The sequence below is a fragment of the Tupaia chinensis genome, unplaced genomic scaffold (genome assembly GCF_000334495.1).
Source record: "Tupaia chinensis unplaced genomic scaffold, TupChi_1.0 Scaffold145652_1, whole genome shotgun sequence".
Taxonomy (NCBI): domain Eukaryota; kingdom Metazoa; phylum Chordata; class Mammalia; order Scandentia; family Tupaiidae; genus Tupaia; species Tupaia belangeri.
Genome location: NW_006205509.1, coordinates 250,953 through 262,298, shown reverse-complemented (window position 1 = coordinate 262,298; position 11,346 = coordinate 250,953). Strand labels below are relative to the sequence as shown.

Below are 11,346 nucleotides of genomic sequence, written 5' to 3'. Positions count from 1 at the left end.
ATTTTTTTTCCTATGTTTGTCCCTCTGCCCTGTCTCACTCTCCCATTACAATATCCCTGCTATATACAGTTGTCTTCCAGAAGAGTTACTGAAAAAGTGATACATACAAGTAAAGGGAGAGAGGCCACGAGTTCCAACCATCAGCTCATAAAGTTTTTGGCAATAGGGAGCATAAACTCCACTCAGGGTTGGATTAAGGGAGGGTCTCCTGCAGATCCGCAAGTGTAGGTGAGTCTCCAGGGAATGCAGTTTCAGGAAAGCAGTTCTGGTACGCAGGGATGATTATCAGCTGATGCGGCACAGCAGTCATCTTGTAGTTACCAGGAATGGTGTTGTGGGCATCTGCAGTGTGAGTTGTCCTTGGGTATCTGGCTTCCTTAAGAATGGCAGAGTAGATCTTGTTTTCCCCTGAGGTAATGCAGGGCTGGTAACTGTCATCTTCTCAAGTTGCAAGTTCTTCAACCTTGTTTTCGGCCTCCGGGCCATCCAGCACCGGAGAGGCCAGGGAGGCCGGGCCCCCAGCGGGGGGCCGGCCATTCCGGCGCACGGCTGCGCAGGGGTGGCTACATTGGTATTATGTTCATGGGTTGAGTTTTTGCTTAAAGAAATAGCAAATTCTTGGCAACTCCTAAAAGGGACCCTATCAATTTTGGCTTATTAGGGAAGTAATCACTAAAATTAGAGAGGATTATGGTTCAATTTAAGAAGTCCAATTTGTTTAATTCCTTATCTAGTCACTGAATAGAGCTGCTGAATATCAGCCAACCTAAGAAAGTCATTCTAGGTTATTGTTGGTTCCCTTTGGCTAACATGGCTGTCATGGGAAGAAAGTGAAGCAGCATTTTTACACTGAACCTGCCTCTATTAGAGAAATTAACTGTCAAATATTAGGCAAGCCACTTCCTCTTTGTGAGCCTCAGTTTCCTCATCTATAAAGTAAATGTCAGGTTAGGCCAGAGGGCAGACATAAACTACTAGGGAGGCAAAATAGTGACACAGTGGTAAAATGTGATACTCTGCGAGGCAATCTGCCATGGAAAGGTTTCCGGTTCAAGTCCAAAGACTTCCTTAAGTATGACAGGCACACATCTGCCCATGTTCCAGGACTGGCTGAAGGTGGGGGTGGACTGCAGCAGTGGAAATACCCTGTTGGAGGTTTTCTCTCTTTGTCTTTCCCTCTCTTGCTCGCAGAAGAAATTAATTAATAACACCATCAAAAAAACACCACTAAAGATGTATGACGAAGAGACAAAGCAAGGATTTTTTGGGAAAATGTACAGGCAGAAAAATAGAGGTAACAAGATGGTCCTTCAAAGTTCCATTATCCTTTGGTGAGGCAACCTAGGTCTGAGTATGACTAGCCCCACTGTGACCATGCTTTTGCAAAGGCTCTCTACCCCAATGTAGTCCAGTAGCCCTTCCAAGCCAGAGAAAGGCAGCTGTTAGGATAGTCTACAGATGATGGAGTTCTCTTTCTCTTTTTATTTTTAAAAAAATAATTATTTAATTTTTTTTTAATCATTATTATTTTTTTAATTTGACCAGAGAGAGAGAGAGGAATGGAGGGAGAGAAAGTAAGCAAGCAAGCTGTCAGGTCCAGGACTCAAACCATGATCCTCCATGTGGGAGTTCAGTACCTCAGCCTCCATGCTACCCACTGCACCCATGGAGTTCTCTTTTTCAATAAGGAAATTAAGGGGCCAGCAGTTAGTGTAATGGCTATGTTGCTGGAATCCCATGTAGTCGACCGCAATTCGAGTCCCGGACCTGGTGGCTTAAAATCACACCAGGCGCATGTGCATGCGTGCCCATGATCCTGAGAGGAGAATAGAGGAGAAGGGATTGCGGTGTGGCCATCCCCCCTGGCGGGTGATTTCTCGCTTTCTGTCTCTCTGTCTCTCTCTCTCTGTCTTTCTGGCGAGTGCATGTGCCCTGTAGCAAAAACCTCTCAAAAAAAAAAAAAAAAAAAAGAAAAAAGAAAAAAGGAAATTAAGTCAACTGCTTTCTAAGTTATAGGGTTATTATGATGATAGTTAAAATATTTTATAGGGCTGGCCCTGTAGAGAGTGGTTAAATGCTATACAGAAAATATCAGATCCCACATGGCCAACCAGGGTTTGAGTCCTGGCGCTGGGGGCTTACACACCAGACAGGCACATGCTTGTCCGTGTTCCTGGTGGAGAGTCAGAGAAAAAAGATAGCAGCATGATTATTTCCCTTAGGACAGTGCCTTCTCCTTTTCTGTCATGTGTACCCTCTGGCATAATCTTAAAAAAAATATTATCTATAAGCACTTCAGTAACTGGTACAAAGGGAGCATTCAGTAAGTGGCAGCTATTATGACTATTAGGTTTGATTTTGCTTCAAACATCCTAGTCTGTATGAAAATAAGACTTTGTTTTTTAACTCCAGGAAAGAAATTAGCCCCTTTAACACACTTTCTCCATTTTTCTTTAGGTTTTGGCCTTGGTCTTTGTCAGGAAAGTCATGGATCTCTGTTTCTCTAAGCGAGAGCTGAGCTGGTTAGATGATCTCATGCCTGAAAGCAAAAAGAAGAAGTTGGATGATGCCAAAAAGAAGGCCAAGGAGGAAGAGGTCATAGTCCTTGTACCATCTATACACTTTGGGGCCTCAAATTACGGAACATAGGAAGGGCCACATGAAAAGTCAGCATGTCTAGAATCCCAAGGGTTATATTTAGGAGCAGGGAAGGTTACCTTAGAGATGTTCTCAGCTGAAAATGGATGAAGGATTCTTGCTCTCATCTGACCTTCATTTTCAGATTTGGTAACCAGTTGTTTTTCTTTTGTTTGCCCACAGTCTACTCATGAAGTTCACACCTAGGGTATAAACATAGGATCTACTCTTAATATTAGATCCAGTGGCTCATGGTCTTCCAAAAGATCTAATTTGACAAGTATATAAAATCCATTATTTTATTTGTTATTTATCTAATTATAGATTGTGTTATTGATGGTACTATGCAAACATAGAACTTTCTGTCCATTTTCATTTCTTGTAGCACTTGACACCTTGCCATGTATGCAGTGGATCCTTAATTAACAGCCTATGCATGCAAAGAAAGGATATGTAGCAAAATGAAAATACTAGACCAAGAAATGAATGAGCTAGAAAGCATTTTCAAATACAGTTAGTGCCTAGGGGCCAGCAGGTGGCGTGGTGGTTAAGGTGCTGTACATTCCCACATGGCAGACCACAGTTTGAGTCCCAGCGCTGGTGGCTTGGTTTCTCTCTCTCCATTTCTCTCTCTCTCTGGTCAAATTAAAATAAATTAATGAATAAATAAAATTAAATAATTATTTTTTAAAATTATGTTTAAAAAATAGTTAGTGTCTAAATAGTGCCCTTCAAAATACTTTTTAAAAGATTTTATTTTTTTATGGGGCTGGCAGGTAGTGTGGTGGTTAAGGGCACTGGACTCCTACATATCTAACCACAGTTTGAGTCTCGGACCTGGTGGCTTGCTTTCTCACTTTCCCTCACTCTCTCTTGCTCTCTTGCTCAGTCCCTCTCTGATCAAATAAAATAAATAAATAAATAAATAAATAAAGTTAAATAAAATAATTCTTTAAAAAAAGATTTTTTTCCTAATATCTTGAATTTTGAAAACCTAAATAAGGAAGAAATCTTGGAAGTGAATATTGATAGAACTCTATACATACAATGTGAAACTTTCAAGGTCTCCAAAAGTTTATGAGTGAAATGATTAAATAACAGTTTAGCTAAAGTATTTATTAATATCCTCTCTGCTCGAATAATTTTTACTATTGAATGAGAACAATAGTAGAATAAAAATGAGCAATAGACATAGATAATTTACGAAAGAAGAAATATAAATGGTCAATTACCTTATAACGAAAAGTTAATTCTTACAAATAAAGAAATGGAAATTTAAAGGAGAATACATTTTACACTTACCAAATTGGCAAAGACTTTTAAAAAGATTAAAAGATCTGTTGTGGGAGTCAGCAGATGGCATGGTGGTTCAGGCACTGGACTCCCACATGGCTGACCATAGTCCGAGTACTGGGTCTGGTGGCCTGATTTCTCACTTTCTCTCTCTCCTTCTCTCTGTCTCTCTTTGGTAAATACACGAGCTCTATAGCAAATTAAAAAAAAACAAAAGGGGGGACCAGCAGTTGGTGAAATGGCTGTCACTGGACTCCCACGTAGTCAACTGCAGTTCGAGTCCTGGACCCGGTGGCTTAAAATCACGACAGGCGCGTGTGCATGTGTGCCCAAGATCCCGAGAGGAGAATAGAGGAGAAGGGATTATGGTGTGGCTATCCCCCCAGCGGATGATTTCTTGCTTTCTGTCTCTCTGTCTCTGTCTGTCTTTCTGGTGAGCACATGTGCCCTATAGCAAAAAAAGGAGGGGGACAGTAAGTGGAATAGTGGTTAAGTTGTTGGACTCCCACATGGCAGCCACAGTTTTTTGAGTCCTGGACCCAGTGGCTTGAGACTCATGCCTGGCATATGTGCTCGTGAGCCCAAAATCCCAAGAGGAGAATGGAAGAGAAGGGATTGCAGCATAGTCATCACCCTGGGGGGTGATTTCTCACTTTCTCTCTCTCTGTCTCTTTGGCAAATGCAAACACACTCTAACCAAAAAACAAACAAACAAAACAAACAAAACCCAACAACAGCAGCAAAAACTCTCTTTAAAAAAAATGTCAAAAAGGGACCGGCAGGTAGAGCCATGGTTAAGGGTGTTGGACTCCCACATGGCAGACTGAGGTTCAAGTCCTGGACCTGGCAGCTTGCTTTCTCACTTTCTCTCTGTTTCTCTCTCACCCACTTTCTTACTCTGTCCCTCTCTGGTGAAATTAAAATAAATGAATAAAGTTAAATAATTCTTTTTAAAAATGTCAAAAAAGATCCAATGTTGGCAAGACTATAATTGTAACTGAAAGTGGTAGTATAAGTTATAAGTTGGATTATAGCTTGGATAAACCTCTTTAGAGGGCAGGCTGATTAGAAGTAGAGTTGTTTTATTTTTTTCCCCCTTGCTGGAGGGCCCATGTGCTCACCGGAAAGAGACAGAGATGGGAGGTGCCTCCCCCCACCCCCCAAGATGGTCACATCATAATCCTTTCTCCTTCATTTCTCCTTTTAGGATTTTGGGCACATACACACACATGCCTGGTGTGTTTCTCAAGCTACTGGGTCCAGGACTCAAACTGCACAGTTAGCCGTGTGGGATCCAGCCACTGTAACCACTGTGCCACCAGTTGGCTCTAAAAGTAGAGTGTTAAGAATGTATGTGCCTGGGTGGTATGTGGCCAGGTGGTTAAGGGAAGTGGATCCCACCTGGCTGACTGTGATCTGAATCCCAGCCCCAGTGAAAAACAGCCAGGCATGCATGCATATGTGCCCCAAATCCTGACAGAATAGGGAAATAGAGAAGGGACTACAATGTGACCAAGCCCAACTGGGGAGTGCTTTTCTCTCTCTCTCTTTGTCTCTGGCGAGTGCTTATACCCACTGGCAATTAAAATAAATAAGTAAAATTATTTTCAAAGTGCAGCATATGTGCATGTGTATATGTTCTGTTTCTTTTTCCTTCAAGTTGATTTTATAAGACACTTTCATGTTTGCATGTATCTATGTAAGAATCATAGTTACTATTTTGATGGATATATAATATTCTATAGTAATGCTTTCTCATAATTTCAACATTTTCCTTTGTTAAAAATTTTAGTTACTTTAGGTTTTATTATGCTGCACGAAATATCTTTGTACGTGTTGTTTCTTTGTAATTATTTTCTTTAAATTAGTGAAAAAAATTTTTTTGGAGAGGTTTTTGCTATAGGGCACGTGCACTTGCCAGAAAAAGATAGAGAGACAGAAAGTGAGAAATCACCCCCTAAGGAGGGATGGCCACACTGCAATCCCTTCTCCTCCATTCTCCTCTCAGGATCTTGGGCACGCACGCACATGCACCCAACATAAGTTTAAGCTATCAGGTCCAGGACTTGAGCTGCAGTCAACGACATGGGAGTCTAGCAACATAGCCATTAAGCCAACTACTGGTCCCCAAATTAGTGAAATATTTTTAAGAAATATTTTTTATCATTATTTTATTTAACTTATTTTTTCTTTATTTTATTTTAATTTGACCAGTGAGAGAGAGAGAGAGAGAAAGCAAGCCTCCAATTCTGGGACTCGAACCATGGTCAGCCATATGGGAGTCTAGCACCCTTAACTACCACACCACCTGCCAGCCCCAAGAAAACATTTTAATATGGGACATTTCAAATATATGCAAAAGTAGAAAGAAAAGTTAATATTATTTCCCTAGTTGCCTTTTATTATTATTATTGTTGTTTTAATTTTACCAGAGGGCACATATGCTCACCAGAGAGAGTCAGAGAGAGAGAGTAAGAGGAAAAATAAGAAAGCATCCCTGATGGGAAATAATCACACTGCAAGACTTTATCCTACATTTTCCCCTCCTTTAGGCATTTTGGACATGCATGCATATGTGCCTGGCATGTTTTTCTTTCTTTCTTTCCCTCTTTCTCTCTCTTTCTTTCTTTCTTTTTAAGAAAGATTTTTGCTAGAGGGTGCATGTGCTTGCCAGAGACACAAAGAGAGACAGAAAGTGAGAAATCATCCCCCAGGGGAGGATGGCCACACCACAATTCCTTCTCCTCCATTCTCCTCTCAGGATATTGGGCATGCACGCACATGCTCCCAGTGTGAATTTTAAGTTGCTAAGTCCAGGACTCAAACCACGGTTGACTACATGGGAGTCCAGTGATGTAACCATTACGCCATCTGCTAGTCCCACCTGGCATGTTTTTCAAGCTATCAGGTCCAGGACTCAAACTGCACTGTTTGACCATGTGGGATCCAGCTACCTTAACCAACACACCACTGGCCAGCCCTCCTTATTATTATTTTTAAAAATATGTTTATTCAAAGAAGGTCTGTATATTGCAGTTGGTTAATATTTTTCTTAAATCTTTTTAGAGGTTCCCTACTTCTTTTTTCTTTCTTTTTGTTAAAGAAACTGAGTCTATCTATAGGGTTTCCTACCTTTGGATTTTGCTAAAAGTGTCCGTTCATGTTCTTTTCTTCCCTATATTTCTAGTAAACTGATCATTGGACCTAGAAACTTACTCATATTTAAGTCCTTAATATTTTTCAGTAGTACTCCATATGTAAAATAACTTTTTTTCTCTCGTTGTGATGAGTCAAATCTATGAAAGATCCTGGTTACTTTCTTTCATAATAAATGTGAAAGAAAAAAATTCGGTAGAAATTGTGGTGGTGGAGGAATACGCGGGGGTAGACTCATGGTCTTTTTTGGGTTAAGATATAACAATGTCTCCTTCTCTTTCAGGAGGCTGAGAAAATGTTAGAACTGGGGGGAGACAAGTTCCCCTTAGAGAGTAGGAAGTTACTAAGTAGCCCTGGAAAGAACAATTTCAGGTAAAAGTTCCAAAGTATCAAGGAATTTCTTTGTTTGAATTATTCTGTGAACATTCAGGTTTTGTGGTGGGGGTTATATCACATATGCAGCTGTTGATATAAAGGGCTCCCAGTCCCAGACCAGCAGGTGGCGGGGAGGGTAAGGTGTTGGATCCCACTTGACTGGCTGTGTGGTTTGAATCCCAGACCTGGTGGCTTGAAAATCGTGCCAGGTGCATGTGTGTACGCCTCAAGCCTGAGAGGAGAATGGAGGAGAAGGGATTGCCACATAGCCATCACTCTTCCCCTACCTCAGCCTCTCTCTGGTGAGCACTTGTGCCCTGTAACAAAAACTTAAATAAGTAAATAAATGAAAGAAAGAAAGAAAACAGGGGGAAAAAAATAAAAAATAAAAAAAGGAGCTCCCAGTCCCACCTTGTAAAATTACCTTTTTAATTTCATTTTTACTAAATGCCCATTGTGTGCCAGGCTTATGGCTGGTGCCAAGAATCACAAGAGGAGAGGTCAGGGAGTCAATTTACTGAGTAGTGCCCCTGTGTCAAGACTGTGCCAGAGGGCACATTTAAGTGCTCTTTTTTAACCATTACATCTCTCTGATGTAAGTCTCATTATCCATGTTTGTATAAGTAAGGAAACAGAGACTCAGAAAGTTTTAGATAAGTTGCCCAAGAAAGTTGCTAACTAGAAAAAGAAGATTAAAAAACTCTGTCCATTCCTCAAATCAGTGCTCCTTCTGCCCTTTTCTGCCACCTTCCAGAGATGAACAGAATGTGGTTCTTATTTCCAAAGAGTTCTCAGCCTGAAGTTCCCTTGCTTAGTAAGCCTTTGGTATAAGTGGAAACAGCCCATTCCATACTGGCTCATGATGCCTACAGTCCTGGGAGCCAAGGGGTAACTGCACTGGGATCACAGAAATCCCTTCCTTCTGCCCACGATTTTATATCCCCGTTTATCAAACTGTCACTCACCTCAAGTTATAGAAAGCTAAATGGCTCCATTTGTGGTTTTGCTCCTGGAGTCTTGTTTCTGCTTTGGAACAGGTACATGCGCTCTGAAAGAGCCTGGAGGTCAAGGGGGCTGAGAAGGAAGAGAGCAGGGCATCTGGGTCACGTAGATTCTGGAGGGTTTATGGCTGAATCATTGAATTGACTGTGGTTTATAAAGCAGAAGAAATTAGAAAAGTATTTTCTTTGGTTCTTAAACTTTCTATAAATTGTTAGGGAAGGGGCCATAGGCTTTGAATTCTCTGGTGACAACGTAGAAGCCAAGTTCTGTCTCTAGTGCAATGCTGCCTCCTCTTTCAGCATTTTTAAAAAAGAATTATTTATTTAATTTCATTTATCATCATATATTTTATTTGACCAGAAAGAGACAGAGAGAGAGAAAGTGAGTAAGTAAGCCTTTAGGTCTAGGACTTGAATTGTGGTTGGCCATGTGGGAATCCAGCACCTTAACCACCATGCCACCTGCCAGTCCCGCTTTTTACCATTTTAGGAGACAGTCTGGCCTGTGAAAAATGTCACAGTACCCTGGGGCTCTAGGAGACCAAAGACTGGATTCAAGATCTTTATTCTCTACCTACCATCATTTGACCTTGAACAGTCACTTAGCCCTGTGAGCTTTGGTTTCCATACCTTCAAATGAGGATGTTAATCTCTTTTGTTATAATGATTAAGACAATATATTGTAAAAGTCCTTTGTATATTACAAGTAAAAAATTTTGGCCTGGCACACAGCAAATGCTCAGTAAGTGGTAGCTCTTGACGCTGCCAATGGCATCATAGTGCCATGACCAACATCCCCAGAGAGGCCCTTTGGGGGAACACATAGTGGTGGAACAAAACTCGCCACCACCTGGCACCCAGCCCAGCCATCAGCACCACCTCATGGGTGACCTTCTGACCTTCTCTCTTAACATTCAAACTACCGTGGCTTCAGGAAGAATACCCATACTCCAGCTGGTTCCCAGAGCTTCTAAGAGCTGTTAGCTGGGCCCTCTCAGGCCCAGTCTTTACCTTCTGTTGGAGTGGTAGCCATTATAGACTGAGATATGTGTTTCACTTGCATGTCTTGACATTCAGTGTCCTACACATTGCTTTCAGATGTGACCCCTCTGAGATTAATATATCTGATGAAATGCCTAAAACCACAGTCTGGAAAGCTCTCAGTATGAATTCTGGAAATGCAAAGGAAAAAAGGTAAAGAGAACCATAATTTCTGATTTTTATTTATTTCTGGCTTTTGATAATGGCAATAATGTTGAGGGTAAGATATATTTTAGTTGTAAAATTGGATTTGTCTAGTAAATAGTGCTTCCAGGACTGCTGTTAACCCAATGAGAATAGCTGTAAGTCCTAAGAAAAGTAAAAATGTTTTTGACATATTTAAAGAGACAGGCTGTTTTAGCTGCCCATTGACACATGTCTAGATTCAGGATGGAATTATTTTGGGATATAAATTTGTTTTATTTATTTAGTTTCTTTAATCTTTCTAGTTCTCATTTCAAAATCTAAAAGGTGTCTCTCTGGTTATTGAAACCACACAAGCTAAAATAGTATTAATACAGACTTTAACATATTTAACATGTTTTTAAATGAGAATTACTGCCAAATAGAGATTTTTAAATATTAAATTGTAACTTTTTTCTTTTTGGAAACTAAATTCTGTATATCATTTGCTAATAGAACAGATAAATTTTAATCAAGTTAATGAAGAAACTAGGAAGACTTCAGGTACAGTGCCAGCAGGTGGCATGGTGGTTAAGGTTCTGGATTCCCACATGCTGACTACTGTTTGAGCCCTGGACCTAGTGGCCTGCTTTCTCACTTTTCCTCTTTTTGTCTCTCTCTGGTGAGCAAATTTTCCCTGTAGCAAACCTAAAAATAATAATAAATGAATAAAATAAATAATTTTTTAAAAAGAAAGACTTGAGGCATCTTTGCACTGAGTATCTTTGCCTATACTGAGGTAGGCTATGTGCTCAAATCATTTGAATATTTCAGTTAAAATGCCATATGAATTTATGTAGTCAAAGAACTGAAGCAAAATATGAGGGTTTTTTGTTTGTTTGTTTTTTGCCATAGGGCATGTGAGTTTGCCAGAGAGAGAGAGATAGTGAGAGGGAAAAATGAGAAATCACCACCCCTATCCACACTGGGGGATGGCCACATCATAATCCCTTCTTCTCCATTCTCTTTCATTCTCCTCCATGCATACACATGCATTTAGCATGATTTTCAAGCAACCAGGTCTGGGACTCAAATCATGATCCACCATGTGGAAGTCCAACACCTACCACTACAATACCTGCTGGCCCTCCTGAAGCCTATTAAAGGCAACTTCTTAGTTTGTTTTTTTTTTTTAAAGCTAGAAAACAAGAAACGTAATCCTACTATTAAGTCCATGTATGAGAAAAATCTTCAAAAAGTTTATGGATGCATGTTTTTGAAAAATCTATACATGGATTTCAAGTATTTTTGCACCAAAATTTGTATTTTAACTTCCTGTTCCTCAAATTTTTTTGAAATCCCTCATATAACTTGGCAGACCATTGTTTTCAACTTATTCAGCAGTAAAAGGGTTATCACAATTAACTGCCTCACTCATAAGGCTGCTCGGAGGAGAAACTGAACTGCATTAAAAAGTCACAGTCACCAGTGGGTGGTAGTGGTGGGCTATTTCTTCATTGAATGGGTTAAAAGAAATCTGTGTTGAATATGAGTGAAATATAGAAGCTTGTTTCCTTCAGAGGAAAATCCAGGCAGCTGTCGAAATGTATAACGTGCATGAGTATTTTTAGTTGAGAACTAGTCTGCTTGTAAATGAACTTAAAATATAGCCAGATCCAAATTGTGGTGACATCTTCAAAGTATTGTGTTAAAAGCAGGA

General features: G+C 40.2%; 1 protein-coding gene across 2 annotated transcripts in view; it reads left to right on the top strand.

Annotated features, from left to right (window-relative positions):
• SLC4A8 (solute carrier family 4 member 8) overlaps positions 1–11,346 on the top strand; it is a 102,592-nt gene that overhangs the window by 87,061 nt on the left and 4,185 nt on the right. For both annotated transcript variants that reach the window (XM_006168126.3, XM_006168128.3), the window contains exons 22-24: positions 2,458–2,595; positions 7,370–7,458; positions 9,561–9,656. In XM_006168126.3, the coding sequence (XP_006168188.1) occupies positions 2,458–2,595; positions 7,370–7,458; positions 9,561–9,656 (323 nt within the window). The remainder of the gene's footprint in view (positions 1–2,457; positions 2,596–7,369; positions 7,459–9,560; positions 9,657–11,346) is intronic.